The 26601-nt window shown below is 36.6% G+C and overlaps 1 protein-coding gene across 1 annotated transcript; it reads left to right on the plus strand.

Moving 5' to 3' along the window:
• The first annotated feature begins 9081 nt into the window (after window positions 1-9081).
• Window positions 9082-10973, plus strand: LOC113305357 (protein ALP1-like). The gene is made up of 4 exons (XM_026554411.1): window positions 9082-9415; window positions 9828-9948; window positions 10121-10462; window positions 10586-10973. Exons 1-4 carry the CDS (start codon window positions 9082-9084, stop codon window positions 10971-10973), a joined length of 1185 nt encoding a protein of 394 aa, XP_026410196.1.
• The last annotated feature ends 15628 nt before the right edge of the window (window positions 10974-26601 follow it).

Consider the following 26601-nt stretch of genomic DNA (forward strand, 5'->3'; position numbering starts at 1 on the left):
GTTCACCTAAAAGGATGATAAAAGTATTATTTTTTTTATTAGAATCATCATTATCTCAAAAGCATAAAAGTATATATGTGTATAAAAATAAGCATATAGAATATAAAGTTCATAGATTCAATCATAATAACCATAAAGATGTCAATCCATAACAATTAGTAGCTGAATCCATAACCATAAGGTCTCAACTAGGGGAAAAATAACCATAAAGTCTCAACTAGGGGAAAAATAAAATAAATACTAATAGTTACGAAGCAAAGCGACCCAATTTTGTAACTCTAAAATCCCATTACACCTAACAGAAACTTGTAAAGATGTCAGGTTTATGCTTTTAACTTTGAACCAATCCACAACTTTCTCTCTTCAGGAGTAAAACGTATGAATAAGTTCTTCTTGTGATTGTTGTCGAGCATTTCAATCACTTTCAGCTTATCTTCCAAAGAAATTTTAGTCATGCCATAAACAAGATCCCATACTTGGTTATCTTTCTTATCCTTATCAATTCTGCGCATTTCTTTTTCAATTTTGCGGTCTTCTTTCTCTTTCGCAATAAGAGCATGCATTGAATCAATAGAAGAAGCAATCGATGAACTGTTGGCAATCAATTTCTCTAAATAATCAGACTGCTCAGTAGGATTAGTTGATGTAGAAGAGTCACCAATGTCACACCTTGGTCTTTTCCTTGGTGCCGTTTTTCTGACAGGAATTTTCTTTGTGTTCATATCTTGAGTTTAATCTTTATCTTGTTCATCATTTTCCTCTGAACCATATCCCACATATGATATGTTAAAAGCACTATCATATTGCTCTCGTTGAGTATAATCAACATCTAAGTAATCATCTTGTTCATCTTCCTCATCACAGGTTCTAGCACTTGTACCCTCATGGGTAAGATCAACTGTAACTTTTCCAGAAGCACATTTATTCCCAAAAACAATAAGCAAGTCACCATAGTCTTTACCATTATCTTCCCTTAAATTAGTTTGCTTTGGATGGCTCTGTTAACAAAAAAAAAAGGATAAAGCATGAATTAGAACTATGCATAAAATAGAAGAAAAAAAATTCAAATTCAGATGTCGGTAAGTAACACACACATACCTCAAAGTAATTGTTCCACATCTCGTCGGTTCCAGTAATCATCTTGTTAGCATCATCCCAACTGAATATAGAAGTACAAGACTTAAACAAATCCTGGTATTGACCAAATCGAGTCTTGAATCATCTATGTTTCCCTTTATAGTTCTCATAAGATTTGTCACAACCATATGCTTGGTTAAGTTTTGGAAGTACCTCATCTTCCACTAGTCTCTTAGTAAAACATCCATTAGTGTCTTTCTTCTTCTCAAGTGTAGCTTCTACTAATAGTTCCAATAATTTCTCAGTCTCTCGTGTTTTCCATTGTTTGTAATTCGTATTCACATCCGTATCCGGTTCCGAATTCTTATTCTTCCTAACATTCTTTTTCTTCTTGTTGTTTTCAGCAGGTTGGCTGGATTTGTCCATTCTATGGTGCAACATGTTAGCTACATTAGTACTTAGACTAATACTAGAACTTAACAAAGCAAGAAAGGATATTCAGGAAAAATAAACAACATAAATCTCAAATTCCTACTAATCATTTTATAAAAACAAATAAACCATTTAGTTCACTTTTTCGAGAACAATGGATGGTTCTTCATTGGATCTAAAGATGAACCAGCTAAGATTACTGACAAAAATCTAAACACATCCAAAGCTACAACAAGTCTTTCTTCCTTCCGGTCACAATACAAAATGGTGGTGATTGGAGATACTATACCAGCTAGCTCGTCTTTTACATTTTAGAAACATGGATGCAATGTTTGTGAACTCTTTTGGTAATTTAGATTACTAAATAAAAAAAATATCTTTCGGTAAAGCTATGATACAACTAGTAATGACTACTCATCAATACAGTAGGTATCGACATACAACAAAAAGCGTAAACGATTCACTCAATTTTAGTTGAAGGTTGCATTAGACATCCATGTATACTAATTCTAAGTTTCAGAGAAAAAAGAAAGTTTTAATTTAAAATTACATCAGCCATCCATGTACATTACTTCTAAGTTTTAGAGAAAAATGGAAAGACGTCTACAAAAAATGTAAAATGTGTATAGTATGTGAAGTGATGGAATGTGGCTGTCAGCAAACGCCTAACTTGTTAGCATTAGTAAAAGATATGCCTTTAACACTCATTAGTAAAAGATAAATGTGTATAGTATGTGAAGGGATGGAATGTGGCTGTCAGCAAACGCCTAACTTGTTAGCATTAGTAAAAGATATGCCTTTAACACTCATTAGTAAAAGATATGCCATTATCTTGTTTCTCATTCATTTATTTGACCCGTAGATGCAGTGATTAATTTTGTTAATGTTAGACATGGAAACAATATGAATGTCAGTAACTAATATCTATTCATCCTATGTAGCTAATTCATGTATCTACTCTTCTTGCTTGAGCCTAGTTCTTCTTCTTCTTTCCCATTTCTCAAGTCAAAACCCACAGCTAAATTCCTTAATGTAAACAACTGACATTTAACATAAGCATATGAATAATAATTGTCTTACATGCTGCGTCTACACAACTAGTAGATATTCATCTTACTAACTGAGATTAGTTCCTCTGAATTATCCTTAATTGATTAATAGGTAATTCATTCATCCCAGCCAGACATTTGTATGGCTTACTCAGCTAATATCACCAATGATAAAGAAGTTATGTTACAAGATAATATATATATTTTTTCTGAGATCAAAAGTACAGAGTATTTTACAAAAGTAAAGCATTCAGGGTGTGGTATCGTTGTGTTGCCCCCACTCAAGGTTGTAAGGCAAAGACCAGTATTCAGTATAGAGATGAACATCGAAACAAAAAAAAGAGTTAAACCCTAAACATGGTGAAACCCTAAACAGAGAAAACAAAAACGAAAGAAAACAATCAAAATAGGGTTTTTACTTTTAAAACTGATATCAAAACAATCAAAATAGTAACAATCAAACAAAACAATGAGATTAGAGAAGAAAAAATAGATGAAAAAGCATACCTGAAGCTGAAGGGTTTCCCTTGTGTACAGGCAAAAATGCACTATCAACTCTCCAGAACTCCCCAAAACAATCAACTCCCTAGCATTCTAAGGTTTTACCACTAACAGGGAGTTCAAGAGTTTTTTTCAAACTCCCCCACGACTAACAGATGTTTTGTAGGGAGTTTGGGAGACTCTTCTAAAATCTCCCACGACTAACGGGGATTTTGAGAGACTCCCTTGAACTCCCTCACGACTAATGGGTAAAACCCAACTACACCTAACTCCCCACAAATCACTCGAGGACTAACCCCCTGTAACATTTGAGCTTTTGAAGGTACCTTTTTGTTACATACTTTCTTGTAGTCTGAGTCATTGTCTTCTTGTTGATTTATGAGCCATTTGTAGCCTTCCTGTGATGTGTAGCTGGATGCTAACTTGTATTTGACTGAGTCTGATTCATCACATAATAAAGGGGGGTCTTCTAACAAATTCAACAAATTAATGATTTCTGATTTGACCTCTTCAGATATTTTGAGAGAATAGGAGGTTCCAAGTACCATGATAAAGCAAATCTGCACTTTCGCATCTTTTTGAGAGGAAGCTTTGAAGATTTTTTTTTAGTGTCTGAAAAGGGAGTGTGATATTTCCATGGATCTTTCCAGGATTTTGTTGCACTTTCCATCACCAATATGTACTTATCCATTCCAATGAAACACTCCATTACCTTTTTCAATACCTTTCCAGAACCCTCTTCCATAAGTGGATTTATAGCTTTTAGGGAAAATATCCTCTTCATCGGTTTCAGTTTGTGTTGAATGATTTTTCTCCGCATGGTCTCTTTTTATTGAGTGTATCTCCATCTCCATTTAGAAATCAGTGCCTTTTTTGAAGCTCTAAGATTTCTTATTCCTAGACCACCAAGTCTTTTTGGCTTACAAGCTCTTTCTCATCCAATCAAACAAATTTTTCTTTTATCTGATGTAGCTCCCTACAAGAAATCTCTCGTGAGTTTTATCATTCTCTTTTTAATTGAGACTGGCATCTCAATGGGGGACATGAAGTAAACTGGCAAGCTTGCAAGTGCACTGTTTATCAACTCAATTCGTCCAACCTTTGATAAAAATCTTCTCTTCCATTTTGCTAATTATGCTTGAAATTTTTCTATTATACACTCCCATATATTGGTTTGCTTTCTGCTGGCTCCAAGTGCCATACCCAAGTATTTGAAGGGTAGACATTCAACTCTACAGTTCAGTATTTTACTAAATCCTGAATTTTATTGTCAGCACCAATGCTTATCATTGTGCTTTTCTCCATATTTACTTTAAGCCCTGTAATAGCCTCATAGATTTGCAGAATCATGAAAAGATTTTCCACTTCTTCTTCTTTTGCTTCCAAGAAAACTAGGGTGTCATCAGCAAACTACAAATGTGACACCTTAATGTCTTCTTTTATTTTGAAAACAATAATCATATTTAGTTCCCAGCTCTTTTTAATAGTCTTGTGAAAACTTCAACAACCAAAATAAACAGAAAAGGGGAAAATGAGTCACCTTGTCTAAGCCCTTTGTTATGCTTGAATTTATTTGTGGAGCTGCCATTAACTAGAATGGATGATTGATAAGAAGAGAGACACCACCATATCCAGTTCCTCCATTTATATCTATATCCTACACCCTTGAGAAGCATATCCATATAATGTCAATTGACATTGTCAAAGGCCTTTTCAATATCCAATTTGCATAAAGTACCAGGCTTATTCGATTTGAATCTTGAATAAATTAGTTCTTATGCTATTAAAATATCATCTTGTATTTGCTTTCCTTGAATAAAATCTCCTTGATGCTCACTGATTACTTTTGGAAGAACTATTTTGAATCTTTCTACCAGATTTTTTGAGATGATTTTGTAAATACTACTTACTAGACTGATACGTCTTTAATGTTGAGGCTGTCTTGCCATTTATTTTTTAGGAAGTAGACAAATGAAGGCAATGTTTACTCTCCAGTATCTTTTCTTGTTCAAAGAATTCTACATTTACCTCCATCATTTCTTTCTTGATCACCTTCCAAGCAACTTTGTGAAACTCCATTGGTAGCCATCTGGCACTGGAAATTTTTTTTTACCACAACTCTTGATTGCTTTCCATACTTCATCCTCACTGGTTTCTCTTGGTATCCACTCTTTCTCTTTAATTGTAATTTTTGGGCAGTTATCATCCACCAGTCGAGGTCTTCAATCATGAGACTGCTTGAATATATTTGAAAAGTACTTAAAGAATTCTTTTTTGATATCAGGCTGATTAAAGTTGTCTTCTCCTTCTATGACTAACTTGTGGATGGTTTTCTTGCTCTTTCTCCAGTTTGCCAACTGGTGCAAATATTTTGTATTCTTCTCACCATTTTTCAGTTGATTTGTCTTTGCTCTAGACTGCCACTTTCAATGCTTATCTAGTCTGATTTGTTTTAATTCAGTTTTCCATTTTTCTCTATTTGTAAATTCAACTATGTCAAGCATCTCATCTTCTTCTTTCAAATTCAGTTCATCAATCTATGCAATGAGTTCCCTTTGCTTGTATTTTTGCTTCCCATATTCAGGGACGGCCCTGAGGAAAGCAAAGCGAATACTTTCTTTAGGCCGGAAACGTTAAGGGGGCGGCAAAGAATGATATTTTTCAAGGAGTTGATGTTTATAGTAAATTAAGTTTGTCTAAACCGTGAATAAAATGAAAATAAAGGACCAGTATCATTAAAAAATGAAAGGGCGTAATATATATAATCAGTTAGTGCACTGGTCTAAAATAAATATTTAATACATACAAAAATTCAGGAACAAAATTGCTTGCGTCCTGCATCATTTATTTATTTTTGCTCGGTAACCCTCATAAATTATCTTCTTTCTCGAACCCTATTTCTCCCTTGTGTGCTCTAATAGTCACCATTAATCTCATGGATAGTGTAACTATTATATGGATCAAGTAGATTAATCATTCATATGGATATGGGAATCGTGATTCATTTTCTATTGATTTTTCCATGTCCAAGAATGTATTAGTAATCATTGTGTAATTTCTGTTTGGAAGTAAAACTGGTTGCTATCGTCGGTTGCTTGTAGAAACTTTTGTATTCCTTCTTATGACTGCAAGACTTTTCCGTCTTCTCATTTCTAGAAGTAAAAACAGGATTGGTGATACTTGTGGGGCAACAAATTTATCTTCCCTTAGGAGAAACAAACTCTCAGGACCGGCCTGCCCATATTGCGCTCTGTCCCATCTTTTGATAAATTGTTTGAGACTCTACAATTTTTTGGCTAGAATGAAACTTGGAGAACCCTCAAAATGCATTGAATTCCACCAGATTTCCAAATTCTTAGAAATTTTTTGTTGTGCAACCAGAAGATTTCAATTCTAAAGGGAGGGTTTGGTCTTTGTATATTACCAGTTGTGAGTAAAAGAGGTGAGTGATCTGAAACATTCCTTGACAAGATTGTTTGAGATGGATCTGGGTAATGTGTTTCAAAGAGAGGGGATATTAGTATTCTGTCAAGCCTACATAGAATAGGATCATGCTTCATGTTTGACCAAGTGTACATGCCCTCATCCCACTGGCATATCAATGATTTCATGATTAGCCATATACTCATTGAAAAGTCTTTTCCCAATTCTTAATCCTCCTTGCTTGTTCCTTTCCCAACCTCTTTTTATTACATTAAAATATCCATCTATGCACCAAATTTCTGATCTCCAGCCTTCTAAATCTTCAAGTTCTTCCCAAAAGTATGTCCTCTTATCAGCAATGCAGGGAGAGTATACATTAGTTAATGCCCACTCAAACGTGTCATCTATATTTTTGAACTTTTGGTTTAATGTGTTTGCAGAGAATACTTCATCTAAACATTCAAGTTTTTCTGAATCCCTTAGAGCAAAGGCTATGGGTAGTCTCCATTGGAGACGAACTCGCCCATATGAACGAGTATAGCCACTGTGGGAAAATATAAAAAAAGGACTAGACGGGGGACCGTCCCCGTTTAATAGTTTTTTTGAAACTTTAAGGGGGACAGTCTCCCGTAAGAAATAAAAAGAAATCTTGACGGGAGACAGTCACCCGTCTAAAATAAATAAAAATCCAAACGGGGGACGGTTCCCCGTTTGTGTAGGAAGTAGATATCAGGAGAAAATTCTCCTGGATGTTTTCATTCTTCTTCAACATTTTAATGGTTTTTCATCTTCTCCTTCACTATAATCTTCAAAAACGATTAGTAATCCGATTTCTTGCAAAAATAAATGTATCCCATTGATTAACTAGTAGAGGTAAATCCTATTCTAACAAAAAAAATCGTTTATTGATATTAATTTCATCATCTTATTTAGTTTTGGTTAAAAGTTACCCTAATTTGATTTTTTTTTTCTAAATTCTTGAAGGTGTTGAGCTAATTGGGATAATTGAGCGAATTAAAGGTATGATTCTTAGCTTAATCTTAATGTTGAGCGAATTAATTTTGTTTACCTCTTGTTTCATTGTTTTAATTTGATTGATTTATAGCTTAATTTTGATAAATGGTTAATGACACTTGTTTTAGGGTTCATATAGAGAACAATGGATTATACTATTTTGTCTTCTAAAGGTGAAGAAAATCATATATGCAACACTCTTGACATAGTAGATGGTGAACCTTCAATTAGATTTAGAGGTGGATGGAGCAATATGCATAATTTGTATGAAATTGTATGTAAAAATGAAAAATGTAAGTTGTTTGTAGACCAATGTGGATTGGGTCGATTACTTGAGATAAATGTTTCGAAAGATGATCAACAACTCACGCACACAATTGTTGAGCGGTTTTGTAAATCTACAAATACTTTTCATTTTTCTACATTTGAAATAGGGCTCACACCCAATGACTTATCTTGGTTGACGGGTTTAGAAGTAGGAAAAGGAGTAAAGCTAGATTATGTAAATTGGTGTGATAAGGAAAATAGAGAAACTTGCTTGGAGTATATTGAAAACCTTTTGCCCAATTTAGCTCAACTTATTTTCGATAAAGCCGAGAAAAAGAAAGCCGCGGAAAAGAAGAAAGCACTAGAAAAGGGGAAAGGGAAAGCCAAAGCAACTGAGCAAGAAAGTGATGATGAAGAAGATATTCATGAGAATTTGGATCCGAATGATAGTGAAGAAGAAATTGGTGAGAATGGGGAAAACATAATTCGTGGTCTTGATGTGTCCTCCTATTTGAGCAAGAGGAGTGGTGGTATCAAATGTGTAGATATGTGTGATTGGTTGAAGACATTTAAAGGAAAGAGTGGAGTGGATATGGAACCATATTGGGATGAAATTGTTCGGGTTTTTATTTTATGGATGATTGGTCAAGTGCTTATGCCAAATAGTGTATCCACCACAAAGGTAGGATGGTTATGTAACTTTGAGGAGTTGGATTTAGAAAACATAAATAGGTTTGATTGGGGATCTCCGACGTTGGCTTGTCTTTATAAATCTTTGGGCGAGGCTAGTAGAAAATTGAAGACTTTCAACGGGATGTGGATGATCTTAGAGGTATGTACATATGGATCATTTTATATCTTAAACCCATTTAATGTTGATATTTGTGGGAAAATGTTATATATTAATTTCCCCCACTTTTTTTTGTAGTATTGGTTTTACTACTATTTCCACACTTTGTTTCCAAAAATCGATGGAAATGCACCGGTTTGGGATGATTTGTGTCCAAAAATTAAGGTGTTTAACAAGGAGAATTTAGCGGAGGTTCAAAGGGATATGGGAAGACATTAAATTACTATTCCTCGTAAGCAAATGGAGAATAGGTCAATACAAGGAACAACATGGCAGCCATGACGAGGAAGTGAGCATACTAATAATTAAGTCCTAAGATATTCGCATAGGTTGTCAAAGAAACGATGTGTTTTCTTGGATATTGAAGATGATCAAGGTTATAGGTACTTGGGTGAGAGATGTTCATTTCAAGTAACCGGTGTATTAGGTATTCCGCCTCGCCCACCTCCTGAACATGAAATGGTACGAATGGATCAAAGAGCATGTGAGAAGTGCAAAGGTTTGAGGACTTGTAGGGAACCCAATAGGATTGCAACTGTTGAGGAGTATGAAAGCTGGTGGTCTCAAGTTTCTGTTGGTCCATACTTTGCAAGGGTTAAGCCAACATTGGTTCGAGGCCGAAATCGTGACGACATTTCCTCATCATCTCAAGCGCAGTTTCGTGTTCCATATCCTCCTCCTATGCAAACAAGTTCATATGGGTATGAAAATGAGCGATCTCAAAATGAGAATGAGAATGTAGATCTTGAGTATCTTCGAAGTCGGGTTGTAATCCTTGAAAATGAGAATGTAGGGCTTCAAAGTGAGAATCAAATTTCGAAGCTCCTTCAATTCACAAGAGTGTTATGCTCCAATTGTTGGGGGGTTATCTAGTAAAGTTTATTCGGATGTTGTTAATGAAACTGAAGATCCTCCTCAACCATCTAATCCATCTAATACTACTTGGAATGGACAACAGTTTACGGACTTAATGAGTTAGAGCAATTGGATACTTGCTTGATTAAAATTGAATGTCATTTTGTAGTTTTTCTTTTTAAAAATGTATGTTATTTTGATACTTGGTTGTTTAAAAATTAATGTTATTTTGGATTTACAAGTTATTTTGGATTGACATGTTATTTTGGTTAAGTGACATGTTGTTTTACTTATTTACGTGTTAAGTTGGTTATTTTGCAAAATTTTCGTGGTCCTAATTTGTTTTAAATTTTTTACAGGTATAATGAGTGACACGGACTCGGATGAAGATTACTTTTCTAGACGTCGTAAAAGGAGACGAGCTAATGCGGCGATGGTGGTGAGGACATTAATGTGGCAACAGTCAATCGCTCTTTTGAGGTAAAAAGAAGACGTTAATTGGCTCAACAACCCGAACATATTGAGGTAAAAAAAAGACGTTATTCCATTAGGAATACGGTTCTTCATGATGCTATTATGATACGTGATTATTTTACGGTGGTAAACTCACTTATTCGGAAAAGAATTTTCATGACTGTCTACGTATGAAAAGAGAATTGTTTCTTAAAATTAAAGATGATTTGTGTGAAATGGACCCAGAGTGGCCTCTGGGAATAGATGCACTTGGAATCCCGGGTCATTATCCACATATGAAAACGCTAGCTTGTCTTAGGTTACTTGCTACGGGGCAATCGTCCGACTCGATAGATGATTATGTGAGAATGGGTAAAACAACTCTATATAAGTACTTGAAGAGATTCGTTAGAAACATAGTTAGGCGTTATGGCGGGGAGTACTTGCGCAACCCAAACCAAGATGATATTAATCGCATTTTAGCCGAGAATGAAGCAAGGGGTTTTCCGGGTATGGTTGGGAGTGTGGATTGCATGCATTGGTCTTGGAAGAATTGTCCTTCGTCTTGGGCGGGATATTATGCATCTTATAAAGGTGAACCGACGATAGTTTTGGATGGGGTTGCTACTTATGATTTGTGGTTTTGACATGCATATTTTGGGAGTCCCGGATCAAATAATGATCTTAATGTACTTAACACATCTCCATTGTTCGATGGTATCTTCGATGAAAATGCTCCAAAAGTTGATTTTCAAGTAGGTGGTGGAAGATTTGATATGGGTTACTACTTGGCCGATGGGATATATCCTAAGTTATCCATTATTGTGCAAGCTTATAAGAAACCAACAAATTCGAGACAAAGATGTTTTACCAAGATGCAAGAAGGGGCTCGGAAAGATGTTGAGCGTGCATTTGGTATTCTACAAGCAAAATGGCATATAGTGAGAGGTCCGGTTGAATATTGGGATGAAGAAGACTTAAAATTCATAATGTTGTCTTGTGTGATATTGCATAACATGATAATTGAACATGAGAGGCAAGATGGGGCATAGAGAACCTTTGGAGATGAAGACTATAGGGTATACCGTGATATTGTACCTCGCGGAGCCGTTAACTATCATGAGTTAAAACATGAACTCATGTATAATGATCTTCGACTAAGATTGACAAATCATGTTTGGGATATGTTTGGTAACAACATGGCACCGGAACAAGCGGAGGAAGCACAATACATGGATGAACAGTAAAGGACAAGATAATTAAAAGTTAGTTTCATTTGGTTGTTTGGACAATGTCTTTATTTTTGTTAATTTTTATGACCAAATAACATTGAAACTTAGAAAAGTAGTAGTTATCTTAAATTTGTTCCATTAATATTGAGTCCTACTAACTCATTACATTGTATATTGTTCATGGTAACAATCTTTTAATTGAAAGGAAATTACAATTAGGAAAACAACAACACCAAATATTAGACACTACTCATCCTCGTTACTATCTTGCTCCATCAAGTTCGTTTTCTCTAGTATCTTGTTTTGTTTACGTTCAAGCCAAATTTGGCCGGCATTATGTAGCTTAGACATATCCTCCATCATAATTCTTTCTACATGTTCCTTTTTCTTTTCTTTGATCCTTTTCATATTCTCCTCTTTTAGTTGTTCTTCTTGATCTTTCAAATAACTTAACGTTCTCTCATTGGTTTCACTAAAGTTGGATTCAATGGAATCACTTGGAGTACCACTTTGATATTTTGCTTGTTTTTGAGCTTGAAGAGCTTTCTTCCCGGGTCCCCTTTTTTTTCCTTGAGCATCACTCGTTTGTTTTGTATTACAATCGACTCATGTCTCTTCCTCATCGACTCCATCGACACGTTGGACACCATCGACACCCTCGGCACCATCATCATCAACAACTTGGACTACGGGTGGTGGGGGTAGCGGGGGTACTTCAACATACTTGGTGTAATCGTAACCTGGTTCATTCTTGTATAACTCGTAGCACTCATCAAGGATGAAGGGTATCCCATGTAGCTTGTAGAAGTCACACCGACCACATATCATCTACAATGTAAACTTATCATATGAGTATTTATTTTTACAAACATAACGAGCAATACGTACAAAACAAAAATACTTACCGTGTGCTCGGCTCCGTAACCACTTATTCGTCCTCCTCAAAATAATTTTCCAAGAACGGCGACAAATAGCTTAATGTCTTTCTTTATAGCATATATTCGGTTTTCTAAACTAGTTTTGTCTCTATCATGTGGGTTACCTTTCATTTTCTTGATAAATAATGGAATAATACGATCTCAATATTTGGTTTTTCCTTGATGCACACCAACACTACCATCACATGTTATTGATATATATATGTGCTTCGCAAAGAGCTACATCTTCCTCTGTAGTAAATATAATTTGTTGTTTCCTACGAGTTTTTTGAGCTTTTTGGGTTGAAGGGGTCGGTGTTGATGAAGAAGACATGGATAAAGAGAAGAAGAGAACTTCAAAACTAAAATGGAGTAGAATGAAATTGAGTTGGAGTTGAAGTGGAATGAAGAGAACAGAGTTTTATGGGTTGGTTTTATAACATGAAATGTAGCCGTTGGGGGAACAAAATTCAAATACCAAACGGGAGACAGTCTCCCGTTTTTATCTTAAAAACTCATGAAACAGGGGACAGTCACCCGTAAAGAAAAAAAAATATAAACGGGAGACTGTCCCCCGTAAAGAAGAAAATAAAAACCTTACGGGAAACTGTCTCCCGTTTGTTGTTATGTTTTCTTACGGGGATAGTCCCCCGTCTAGTGCGAAACTCCCAACCACTCGTTCAGCTAGGATTTGAGAGAAAAATGGGTTGAAACCTACTCATAGGAAAGCCTAATTTTTTCAAATTGGTAGTGCACTCTTTCATCTTAAAGGATGACACTGCCTATAACCCTTGCTCTTATAGATAACATCCTCTTCCCAAACCTTCAGATGGTAGCATACTCCATTTGTTTCTATCATTACCCCATAAATGATTAATAAGCCAATCTGATATTTTCATCATTTTGGTTTCCTGGATGACAACCGTTGTTGGCTTGAATTTATGAATTAGAGTTTTCAAATTATCAAGTCTATCCACTCCATTTAGACCTCTTGCATTCCACGAGAGTATCTGTATTTCGTCCACTAAATATTCATAACCATATATACATCCTCATTTTATCCAATATTTCAAATTATCAAGTTTATCAAGTTTAACTAACCCTAGCTTTAGCCTCCCTAAAATATTCACAACCACATATACATCCTCATTTTATTCAATATTTCGTCCACTAAATATTTACTTAGTCAACTTAGGTCCTTATATTTCTACATAATAAAAAAATCAGCCCCCTTCATAGCATTTTGTGGCTCCAGCAACTTGTCATTATAATCAACAGTGGTCTAACCAAAAGGCGTTGAAGTTAATAATCAATTTTGAACTGGTACTACTAAAAGGTTAAAAAGAGAGAATGATGGATGGACGTATGTGTTTAAATTTCGAACTCACTGATTGAGGTAGACTGAGCACCAGGATGCTAAGATTCGAGCCACGGCAGTTGAGTTTAATCAAAAGGTCGTACCCGCTTCAATATGACAACGGCCAGTTACTACTATAGCGGGTTGTGGCCTTGCGGGATCCATAATGGGCGTAATGAATATTACTACCAGCACCTGATCTTACAAATGATGGTGAATCCATCATCATTTAGATCCTCATATCTAGTCTCTTTTTTTACTCACTGGATGTTTTTTCTTTCATCATGAAGTCATTTTTCCACCACCACCACAGTTCACAACTTTTCTTACTACTTTACTTCTTGAATTCTACTTATGATCATCAAACCTTCATTTTTACCTTTCTTTTTGATTTTTCACTTTTACTGAACAAGAAACTCAAAATTGCCTGCTCTGATGGAGCAACCCCCCAATCATATCGTATCAACAGAAAGTAAAACAGTATCCCAGTGGGCATTGCATTGATCATCAAAAATAGTGGTGATATATGCAGAAGCTTGATCACGCATGATTAAACATTTACACAATCTTTTCGGGTCCTACTGATATCGCACCAACCTTGTTATTATTTTCTTGTTCATCTGTCACGGGCCAGGACCATTTGCTTCCATCATATTTATTCTCAATATGTCAATCTACTTATTCTTTTATACTAGGAGCAGATTCTTTACTCGACGTATTCTTTTATAGTATGTCATTCATTTTTGTCGCTTCCTTTCTCGAGCGGACCACTCACGTGCACAGTGACTTGTATCCCATAATTTTTTCTTTGGGATCCAAGTTAAAAAAAAATTATATTTCTAAATTCTGTTTAAGCGTCACCGCGAACGTGATCGGCACTCTCGATTACTTCATATTGTACAAAATTTCTTTGCCGGGTATCAATTTCGTTCGTGTGCACAGCTCTGCATTTTACCTGAAAAAAATAGAAAATCTGTAAGCTCTGCTAAATAGAACTCTAACAGCATTACTGCCGGCGGCCCTCATAGCATTCATTGCGAGTATTTATTTTTAAAAGCGAAAACAAAAAAAACTTCTGCGCTGCTATTGTTTTCTCCGCTTGCGAGTATTTATTTTTGAACCCTGACACAAGGCAATCTCCGCTCCAGATGTCCATTATTTAATACTCCTAAATTCCAGATGTTTCATAGATGCATCCGGGTGCAGATCCTCTGTCTCCAAAAACTCCCTGTCTCCTTGTGCTTCCGAATTACAAAACAACACCTGTCCGCTGCATTTAAGGTTAACAGAGTTAATAAATCCGTTAATAATAAATCCGTTAATCTTGGTCAGCACGCACTTCGACGGCCTTTTGGCATTCATTTAGTAAGAGCGATAAGCGACAGAGATAGTTAAGTATGCCATCTCGACTCTAGACTTTAGAGATGTTCTACCTAGGGCTATCAACGGGTCCGGGTCCTTCCGGGTATCAATGGATCCGGACCCGGACCCTATTTATAAAAGTCGGGTCCGGTTACTAGCGGTTTCGGGTCCGGTTCCTAAATTAGTGGACCCAGAACCGGACCCGTTTAAAACCCCGGGTACCCATCAGTTCCGGGTACCCGTTGGGTATTAAGAAAACACACATAAAAGTTCAAAATTTTGATGTCTTTCCCTTTTTTTTGCTTGAATCAAACTTATTTCTATAAAAATTTGGTATTCTTTCTTTATTAATGTACTAAATAAAGATTAAATGTAAGAAGAAATGAAAAATGAGAAAAAAATTCAAAACCAAACTAGCAAAATACTTGTAATTTTGCTAAAAAGAGGGATAAAAGAATGAATAACCGGGTACCCGTTCGGACCCGTTTAGATTCGGGTCCAATCGGGTAATTACCCGTCGGGTCCTAACTTGTTAATGGGTCCAATTTTGGGACCCGGAACCGGACCCTATTCGCTCGGGTCCGGTTCCGGTTCCGGATAACGGGTACCCATTGACAGCCCTAGTTCTACCCAGATCATTAGCACATTCCGGTGAACGTTTCATTTGTGATGCATTAGTGCAATAATAAAATAGGGTACATGCATGATTTTGTCGGATTTTGTAATTGAATTTTAAGTCACGGTTGCATCAAAAACATGTTTATGGAAACAAATCACAAATTTATGATTCATATATGAGTCATCCCAGTATGTAACTCACCTAACAAAATTAAAGTTGCTTCATCATGTTCCTTAATCTCCAATCTCCTCCTAATAATGCTTGGAAAGCTCTTTAGAAAGTGAAGGTTCCACGGTGACCAATTTTGTATATGGAAATGTCTTCTAAGAGCATCTCCTATGGGTAGTCTCCAAATGGAAACTAACTCGCCCATATGAAAGACTACTCGTTCATATGAATTAGTGAACTCACGGGAAATTGTCTCCCGTTAGATGGAAAAAAAATTGAACAAGACGGGGGACTGTTCCCCGTGCATAAAAAAAGAAATTGGAAAAAAATCTGGACATGAACTCTCTCCAGTCTGGTACTGATTTCTATTTCATCTCCTGACACGTAATGGTAAGTGTAGGACTTACATCTGTATTTACTTAATAATTTAAAATAACTCAGTTCTTGGAGGCATGAGAAAAGAAGAGTGAGATACGGAGATTTCAAGGTAGCAGTTTTTATTTTCTTCCTTTTGTGTGCCGTTGGATTTGAACATCTAATGGTTGATACCTGTAGTGGGACCACGTTTATGTTCGTCTGCATTTTCCATTCATTCGTCAATAGTGGACCCCGGGATGAAAACAAAAAGTGTTATAAATTCACTGTGTCGTATAAGTGGTATATTGGAATACTGGTATTATGTTGGAACAACCAATCTTAATTTCCCAAGTGCTCTTGTATACAAACTATATACCTAACAGTTATGTACTAATCACTTAGATATATAATTGTTAAGGCACTAAGTTAATAGTAGTGAGTACTAAGTGGGGTTCTGTTCTCTGTATGAGAATCTTAAAGGTCATAAAGAAGCTTAAGGGTCATAACTTAATAAGAAAGGGAGCAGTGTATTATTACTAGTTCGGTCATATATTACAATCCGTCAGGGCATCACCCTTTTATAGGCCCTTATGCATGAGAAAAACAAAGTACAATAAAGACACGTAGATAAATGTGTGTCTTCATCATTTCTAGACACCTGACCTATAAATGGTGTGTCATCCACACATGGTGACACGTCATATAACACTCCCCATTGGATGATCACCATTCTAAATATGCTGCCTCGTTAAAACCTTACCGGTAAAGCTCGATGGGACAAAATCCGGTCGAATGAAAAAGAGTACAACAATGATGTTTTAGAACAGTGTTGGACACGCATATGCTGCCTCGTTAAAACCTTGACAAGGAAAACCCAATGGAAAAAACCTTGACTAGGAAAAAGAGTACAACGCGTTATAGTCCACAACTCCCCCTCAACAAAATTCCCGTTTATTTGTCTGTTTGTATATGTGGCCCATTCTGATCCCGTAAACCAGCTTCCGGAAGTGTTTTGTCGGTAATGATTTGGTGAAGAGATCAACATAATTCTCACAAGATTGTATCTTCTGGATCTCAATCTCGTTGTTCTTCTGGAGGTGGTGAGCGTAAAATAGTTTTGGTGAAATATGCTTTATCCTATCACCTTTGATGTAGCCTTCTTTAATTTGTGCTATGCAAGCTGAGTTGTCTTCACAAATTATTGTTGGAGCACTGGTAATGGACGGTAGACCACAAGAGCTTCTGATATGCTCGACTAATGATCGCAGCCACCCACATTCTCGACTCGTTTCATGTAGAGAAATTATTTCAGAGTGGTTGGAGGAGGTAGCTGGCATGCTCTGCTTACAAGATCGCCATGAAAATGTCGTGCCGCTGCTTGTAAAGACGTATCCTGTTTGAGAAATTTCTTTGTATGGGTCTGAAAGATAACCGACATCTGTGTAACCCTTAATCTTCGAGCAGTTCTCTGAGTCCTTTGAGTAGAACAGTCCCATGTCCGTAGTGCCACACAGATAGCGGAAAATGTGTTTTACTCCAGACCAATGTCTCTTTGTTGGCGCAGAACTGTACCTGGCTAAGAGATTCACAACAAAAGAAATGTCTGGTCTAGTACAGTGAGCTAAATACAATAACCCACCGATGGCACTTAAGTATGGTACTTCTTGACCAAGGAGTGTTTCGCTTTCTTCTTTGGGGCGAAATGGATCTCTTTTGGGATCAAGAGATCTCACAACCATTGGAGTGCTGAGCGGATACGATTTGTCCATATTAAAGCGTTTGAGAAGTTTCTCTGTATACGCTGACTGATGGACAAGAATTCCGCCCTCATAGTGCTCAAGTTGTAGACCAAGATAAAACTTTGTTTTACCGAGATCTTTCATCTCGAACTCCTTCTTTAAGCATTTTTGTGTTTTGGAGAGTTCATCAGGAGTTCCAATAAGATTGATGTCATCTACATATATAGCAATTATGGCAAACCCAGTGTTTGCCTTTTTAATGAAAATACATGGGCATATAGGATTGTTCACATAACCCTGACTTAACAAGTATTCACTTAGACGATTATACCACATCCGTCCAGATTGTTTCAAACCATACAAGGCTCGATTTAATTTTAGTGAATACATATGACATGGTTTATCTGCTGGCATCTGAAAACCTTCAGGGATTTTCATATAGATATATGTATCCAGTTTTCCATACAGATATGCAGTAACCACGTCCATTAGATGCATGCCGAGTCCTTCATGGACTACCAGACTAATCAAATACCTAAAGGTAATTGCATCCATAACAGGTGAATATGTTTCCTCGTAATCAATCCCTGGCCTCTATGAGAAACCTTGTTCCACTAGTCTTGCTTTATAGCGAACGATTTCATTTTTCACATTTCGCTTGCGCAAAACACCCATTTACAGCCAACCGGGCTCACATTGTCTGGTGTTCGGACTGCAGTACCAAAAACATTGCGCTTAGCGAGAGAAAGTAATTCTGCTTGGATTGCCCTTTTCCATTTTGGCTAATCTTCCCTTTGACGACATTCCTCTATAGAGTGTGGTCCAACACCATCATCATCCAAGGCAATGTCAGTAGCTACTGTAAATGAAAATATGTCGTCAACAATCATTGTACTTAGATCCCAAACTTCTCTATTGCATGCGTAATTAATAGAGGCTTCCTCATTTTGAGGTTCCACTGTCTCCGTCGAGACATTCTCCTCGTTAGGAGATCTATTTTCAGAGAGTTTGGATCCTTCTTTAATAGTATCCTCAAAATCACTATTAGTCAATGATTGGGATTGGCTTTTCCTCTTTCGAGGAGCAGAATCCTTTGATCCAACTGGTCGTCCACGCTTACGGCGTGCCTCAGACGACTTGTTTGCTGCCTCATCCACAGATTGTCCTACAGGAACATCAATACGTGATGGAGCATTTTTAGCTGGCACATCTACTTCATTATTTTTGATGTATATGTAAATGCATCAGGCATTTGATTTGCAATATTTTGAAGATTTAAAATCTTCTGCACCTCAGTTTCACACTGGCTTGTGCGTACATCAGGATGAGACAATTTTGGTATACCAGGATAATTCACGCCGTTCTTCAGGCGGTAACTCCCCCCCCCCCCCCTAACGGTGGGAAGACTGTCTCATCAAAATGACAATCTGCAAATCTATCCGTAAAAACATCCCCTGTTAATGGTTCAAGATATTGAATTATATATGGCGAGTCAAATCCAACATATATCCCAAGTCGACGTTGTGGGCCAAACTTGGTCTGCTGTGGTGGTGCAATAGGAACATAAACAGCACAACCAAAAATACGCAAGTGAGATATGTCTGGTGGATGACCTAACACATGTTGTAAAGGAGAATACTGATTATTTGCACAAGGTCTATAGCACACCAGTGCAGCAGCGTGCAAGATTGCATGTCCCCAAGCAGAAACAGGGAGCTGAGTTTTCATAAGCATAGTTCGGGCAATGAGTTGCAGGTGTTTAATGAATGATTCTGCTAAACCATTCTGTGTATGCACATGAGCAACAGGATGCTCAACCTCAATGCCTAATGACATGCAATATGTATCAAATGCCTTTGAAGAAAACTCCGCTGCACCATCAAGCCGAATGGACTTGATAGAATAATCAGGAAAATGAGCACATAATTTAATAATTTGGGGAAGGAGCCGAGCAAATGCTAAATTACGTGTCGAAAGTAAACAAACATGTGACCACCTAGCAGAAGCATCGATCAGAACCATAAAATACTGAAAGGGTCCACTGTAGGGATGTATTGGACCACATATATCACCTTGTATTCTTTGCAAGAAAGTAGGCGATTCTAGAACCACTTTTGTCAAGGATGGTTTCGTAATCAATTTTCCCAAAGAACAAGCAGTACAGCCAAGTTCTTTGGTAAGCAGAAGTTTCTGCAAAGGATGTCCCTGACAGGTCTGAACAATTCTACTCATCATAGTAGAACCTGGGTGTCCAAGTCGATTGTGCCACAACAAAAATGTATTCGGGTCATAAAACTTTCGAACTACAACCGAATAAGATTCAACTTTTCGAATCTTTGTATGGTACAACCCAGAAGCGAGAGCTGGAAGCCTCTCATCAATATGCTTTCCGTTAAGCGATGTAATATACAAGTACTCCTTATTGTTCTCATCAACCGTTTTAATATGGTATCCATTACTGCGTATATCTTTAAAACTCAACAGATTCCTATGGGATCCGGAGGAATATAACGCATCATTGATAGTGAATATGGTACCACATGGTAATGAGACACAAGCTTTACCAGCACCTTCTATAAGGTTAGCTGAACCACTGATGGTAGTGATACTAGCCTTGAAACTTTTCAAGGTTACCAAGTACTTAGTACTTCGAAACATTGAATTTGTCGTCCCACTATCAACAAGAAAAAATTCACCATCGGGATTGCTTTCAGAGTCCATACCCTTTCGTATACATAGAGAAGGTATAAGATAGTTGCACAAAATAATTTTAGCAACACACGTATATTACATACATTCATACATATTACACAAATACAAGCCCAAAAATTAGTACAAGCCAAAAATACCAAAAATAGGTAAGTACAAAATAAGGTAACACACTAAAAACGGGATATTATAACTTTAATTTACAGTAAACAACCCATCAGCAAACTGGTCAAAATAAGTCTGGTATCCATTGCCCTCAAAATCGAGTAGGTAGTCAGAAACCTCTAACTTTGGAGATTCAGTGGAAATATTGCGTTCTGCCAAATTCATCTCAACGTTTGCTTCCCTTTTCTTGTGAGGCTCACAGAGATAAGCGCGGCAGCATTTATACCAATGGTCTTTAGAACCACAGCGATAGAAACCCTCGTCATTTTTCTTGGGGGGATTCTCAGATTTCTTTTGAGAATTGGAAGTCGATCCCTTCCCTTTATCTTGCTTTGCTCCCACATTTTTGTTATACGGATGGATGTTGGCATTTCTATGCCTATAGCCTCCGCGTTTACGCTTCTTTCCACGATAACCCTGCTTACCACGATCATGTCCATGTCCAGAATACGATGCCCTATTTACTTCGGGCACCGGAGCAGAACCACAAGGACGGGACTCGTGATTTTTAATTAACAATTCGTTATTCTGCTGAGCCACGAGAAGACAACATATAAGATCAGAATACCGTGTAAAACGGCGTTCCCGATATAACTACTGAAGTACAATATGCGAAGCATGAAATGTGCTTAACGTCTTCTCTAGCTTGGATTCTTCTGACAACGGCTCACCGCACATCTCAAATTGAGCAGCGATTTTATGCAATTCAGAATTGTAAGCCGATACAGATTTAAAATCCTGAAACCTCAGATGAATCCATTGGTCACGAATTTTTGGCAGGGTGACCACTTTAAAATGGTCATATTTCCCTTTTATGGTACTCCATAACTTTTGAGGTTCTCTACAGTGTGCTACCTCATGTTTCAGGTTGGGGAGAGGTGACGGCGCAAGTAAGCTACAACTCTAGCGCGTTCGTCTGATGTACAATCTCCTCCAATGATCGTATGACCAAGTTTATTCGCTTCCAGATGCAGCTCTGCATCGAGCGCCCATGAGAGATAGTTTTCACCGGAGTCCTCAAGTGGCATAAAATCCAGACTAACTAAATTCGACGACATTTTAAAAGAAATGTGAAACCTGCCGGAACGGAGCCTGAAAATGATCGGAACAGATGGCCACTCCTTTAGCTTGATTGAATGCTGGAACACCAAGTACACACCGAGCTATTTCGTGCTGATAACGTGTTATAAATTCACTGTGTCGTATAAGTGGTATACTGGAATGCTGGTATTATGTTGGAACAACCAATCTTAATTTCCCAAGTGCTCTTGTATACAAACTATATACCTAACAGTTATGTACTAATCACTTAGATATATAATTGTTAAGGCACTAAGTTAATAGTAGTGAGTACTAAGTGGGGTTCTGTTCTCCGTATGAGAATCTTAAAGGTCATAAAGAAGCTTAAAAGGGTCATAACTTAATAAGAAAGGGAGCAGTGTATTATTACTAGTTCGGTCATATATTACAATCCGTCGGGCATCACCCTTTTATAGGCCCTTATGCATGAGAAAAACAAAATACAATAAAAACACGTAGATAAATGTGTGTCTTCATCATTTCTAGACACCTGACCTGTAAATGGTGTGTCATCCACACATGGTGACACGTCATATAACATGATTATTTCCACTTTTAAAAGAACTGTTTAACGGGGAAAGTCCCCCTTCCACCTCAAAATTGGAAAACCAAACGGGAGACAGTTACCCGTCCAAACCTAATTTTCTTATAAACGGGAGACAGTCTTCCGTTTATTACTTTTTTTTACAGACGGGGATAGTCTCCCGTCTAGTGTTACTCTCCCAACTACTCGTTCAAATGAACAAGTGCATGAACGTGTTTGGGTGAAAAGGGAGCTAAACACTACCCATAAAAGCCTCTAATTTGGTCTAATTGGTAGTGCACTCCTTCATTTAAAAGAGTGACACTATCCATAGAATTTGCTCTAAGGGCATTTTCCATTTAGAGAGAAACTGAGTAGGTAAAAGAGTGACATCGAATTCCATTGTATTATTTGTATCCTTTATGATGACCGTCTTAAAACTGTGGAGTGTGGACTTGTTCTATTTTAATTATCATTATGTTAAGCTAGTTTGGTTAGCTGTGAAAATTAGTTTTCAACGATCGGTTTTAAGTTTGTTTAAAAAATATTTACCTTTTTGATGATTATTAGTTGAACGATACATAAGGATAGTGTAATCTTGTTTTCTAAAATTCATAATTGGTTTTTGAAAGAGAAAGGGTACCAAGTGAACCAGTAATTTTTTAGTTCGGCAATCAGTATGAACAAAACATAATACAATTGCACGTAAAACTAATTAAAGATTTTTGAACGATTATGAGTATAGAGTTTTTCTCTCTCTTCCACGATCAATGTATCTAGACTTATAAAGTCGTGAACCTGATTGTGTATAAGAGTTATTTGACGATCTCACAAGTGAGAATTTTATAAATACCCTCCATCTTTGTTGATCTTGCACAAATATCCCCGAGGGGTAAAACATATTTTTTTTGGAGTCAACTTGAGAAAGTTGCTTCTACTTTTCGAAGCAACTTGTATAAAGTTGCGTCCACTTCTGGAAACAACTTGTGCTAGTTGCGTCCAATTCTGAAAGCAACTTGTACTGTTTGCTTCCACTTTTTAGAAGGTAGGGTATTTTTATAAATTGAATAAAGGTATATTTTAAGGGGAGAATTTTGAGGGGTATTTAAATAATGTTCCCATCTCACAAATCAGTATCCAAGATCAATCTAGTCGTATCCAAATCAAGAGGATCCGAAAATTCTGTCAAGTATGGCGCTTGTAATTTATCTTTCAAGATTCGCATTCAACAATAACAAGTCTCGTTAATAATCACAATTAATAAGGACTTAAACTAACTAGAAAGAATACGTACTACTTGTGGTATTCCTATTATAAAGATAAAACAATATAATGCGGACAAGGAAAAACACAAGAAACCAAAAATTTTGTTAATGAGGAAAACTACACCCGCTGAAAAACCCCGGGAACTCGTTCAGCTTTAAACACCAAACTGTATTAAGCCGCTACAGACACTAGCCTACTATCATACTTTAGACTAGAATATAGTTGAAACCGAATTAACCCTCCAAGCAGTTTAGCTGCAGTTCGTGCTACTTACGTCTCTTGAATCTCGTTTCCCTTAGCTATCGTCCTTTACAGTCTAAGAGTTGCTTCAATCTAAGTGAATACTTTTGATACCAATCTTCCTTTAACAAATAAGCATATTTGGTTTCCCTTTAGATCTTTTAGATCAAGGCTTGGAAATCGGTTTGATATAGACAAAGCTAGCAATCATCACGAATCTGGAACACTTACACTCAGTTAGCTGAGAAGCTAGATTACTAAACACCTCTCAAGATCAATCTAAACCCACCAATTAAGAAGAGTTATAAATATATATCTTTAGGAATCACAAATTATGAGAAAAAGAGAACTTTGTGATTTCCATATATCTCATTCCTAATTGGAGATTGATGAAAACCTCAAAGATCAATAAGAACATGATCAGGATACGCGAACTATCAGGTAAAAAATAGTCGGACCTGGCTTCACGAATCCCTAAGTAAAATATACAACTCGTAAACCTGATTATGTTTCTCATAGACAACCTAGGTTAATAGAGGGCGATTGTAGTTTGAAACTAGGAGACAGAAGTGTCAGCCAGTTGCAAGACATCTCTATTTATAGATTTTCAAGGCTCTAGTTAGCTTTCAATTCAAGCTAAGATAACTTGAGATTCAAGCAAACACTTTCTCAATTTAGATGAAATTCTTGTTAGAAATTCATGTAAGCATGTGAGAATTTCTCCTTGGAATTACGTAGAAGAATATACACTATGGTCCAGGGTTCTAAAACCGTGTACACTGATAGTTCATGGAAAATATGCCTTATGAAGCATAATCGTGTTCATTAACACTCAAGACTTAAACCATGATTCACATACACAAAGTGATTTAGTGTACAAAGTAATCTAAGAAGTGTTTAAGATAGTTGTAGCAATACGAAACGTATTTGCGAAATGGTTTGTGTTCATATGCTTAGTTCAATAATGGGTAGGTATGTGTAGGGGTACACATATTATATACTATCCTGTGAACTTAGGCAATTGGGCTAGTGTACTGTGTATGTGTACCCTTATTCATTCACGATATCAGGCCCTTGGGGTACACGTACTGGATATGGTTACCTCTCCCGTTCCGGAACTCAGTTTTCTAGGATACGCGTATTGGGTATGTGTACCTACCCAATGTCCAGAATTTCAGTATTTCTGACAACTTTCTGTAAACGATTTGAAACATTCCCAATCTCCATAGATAATAAATATTATTTCTTGGGAAATTTCCAAATTATCAACTTGAAACAAAAATAATTCATTAATAACAAATTGTTCTTAACCAAGATTGTTAAGGATCTATGAACATCCATTGCTTGAATCATATTTAGAAAAATTTATTAAGACAAGCTTAACTCGAAATTTCTTATATGTAATATAAAATATACTAAAATCATTTTACATAGTCTCATAAAGATAAAATGATAAGTGTCATGAATAAATAGGATGGTTCAATCATCACGTACCTATTTGTCAATGAAGTTCTCCAAATGTCTTCGTTTGATATTCAGTCTTCAATTTTCGAGGGTTATTCAGTGGTGTCTGATACTCAACTACCATACTCTAATCCTAGTCCGAGACTTGACTTTAGTATACAAAAAAAATCAAGATATAGTTTTGTGTATCAAACAACACTGATAACAAGATTGAGATAATAAAAGTTGCGAGTTCGATTAAGCAGTACTCTAACAGTTTTCTAATAATTGTAGGTTATTTGATGTTTAGTACTCAGGTTTTTTCCGGTTTTAGTGTTTGGATCTAACACTTGTCCAAGTTAGGGCTCGCTACTAAAAATTAACACTGAACGGCATTGACTATGTCAAGCGATAATGTGTAGAAATTTTTTTTAACTGTATAATGATGCAGTTTAAATTGTGGCAAGAAAGGGATTCGATTCTCGGACTCTTTTTAAAGATTTGGTTTTTGATTATTTAAAGAAAATACTGAGACAAACTAATTAAATCTGATTTTGTTTACCAATGAGAGATGAATCTAGGTTTTGGATTCCACTACTTCTAATATTTGTAAACTCAATAACAATTTCTTTGACAAATACTGCTACTTTACTCAAAACAATTTCGAACCCAATCTCATGCTTTGGAAAATATAACGTGAAAAAGCTGGGGTACAACAACCAACCCAATATTTCGATTAGCAATCTGTATGGACTAACTCCAATATACTTTCAAGAGAATCAACTAGACTCAATCTTAATAAAGTATATCAAAGATTTATATATCTCTTTATCGATTCAATTCTTACTCAAGCAAATAGAAATCTGCGAGTCTAATTGAATACAAGAGAAATCACTTGAACGGTACCAAAGACCAATGTTCAAGTATCAATCAATTTCAATCAACAACCGAAGGTCGGATTTCCAATTGATTGATTCAAACACACAACCTGTGATATTTCAATTATATAACAAAATATAATGCGTAAATAGAAGTAACACATACACCAGAAATTTTTTTAACGAGGAAACCGCAAATGCATAAAAACCCCAGGACCTAGTCCAGATTGAACACACACTGTATTAAGCCGCTACAAACACTAGCCTACTACAAACTAACTTCGGTCTGGACTGTAATTGAACCCCAATCAATCTCACACTGATCCAAGGTACAGTTGCGCTCCCTACGTCTCTGATCCCAGCAGGATACTACGCACTTGATTCCCTTAGCTGATCTCACCCACAACTAAGAGTTGCTACGACCCAAAGTCGAAGACTTTAATAAACAAATCTGTATCACACAGAAAAGTCTACGGTAATAGATAAATCTGTCTCCCACAGAAATACCTACAAGTTTTTGTTCCGTAGTTTGATAAATCAGGGTGAACAGGAACCAAATGATAACCCGGACTTATATTCCTGAAGAACAGCCTAAAATTATCAATCACCTCACAATAATCTTAAT

The sequence above is a fragment of the Papaver somniferum genome, chromosome 8 (assembly GCF_003573695.1).
Source record: "Papaver somniferum cultivar HN1 chromosome 8, ASM357369v1, whole genome shotgun sequence".
NCBI classification, from domain to species: Eukaryota; Viridiplantae; Streptophyta; class Magnoliopsida; order Ranunculales; family Papaveraceae; genus Papaver; species Papaver somniferum.

What these genes read in the sequence shown, in the direction of transcription:
- LOC113305357 (XM_026554411.1), top strand. Translation starts at nt 9,082, where the DNA reads ATGGATCAAAGAGCATGTGAGAAGTGCAAAGGTTTGAGGACTTGTAGG. An exon ending in TGAGAATGTAGGGCTTCAAA is followed by an intron (nt 9,416 to 9,827) that starts GTGAGAATCAAA and finishes AATTTTTTACAG; the next exon opens with GTATAATGAGTGACACGGAC. An exon ending in AGTGTGGATTGCATGCATTG is followed by an intron (nt 10,463 to 10,585) that starts GTCTTGGAAGAA and finishes ATATTTTGGGAG; the next exon opens with TCCCGGATCAAATAATGATC.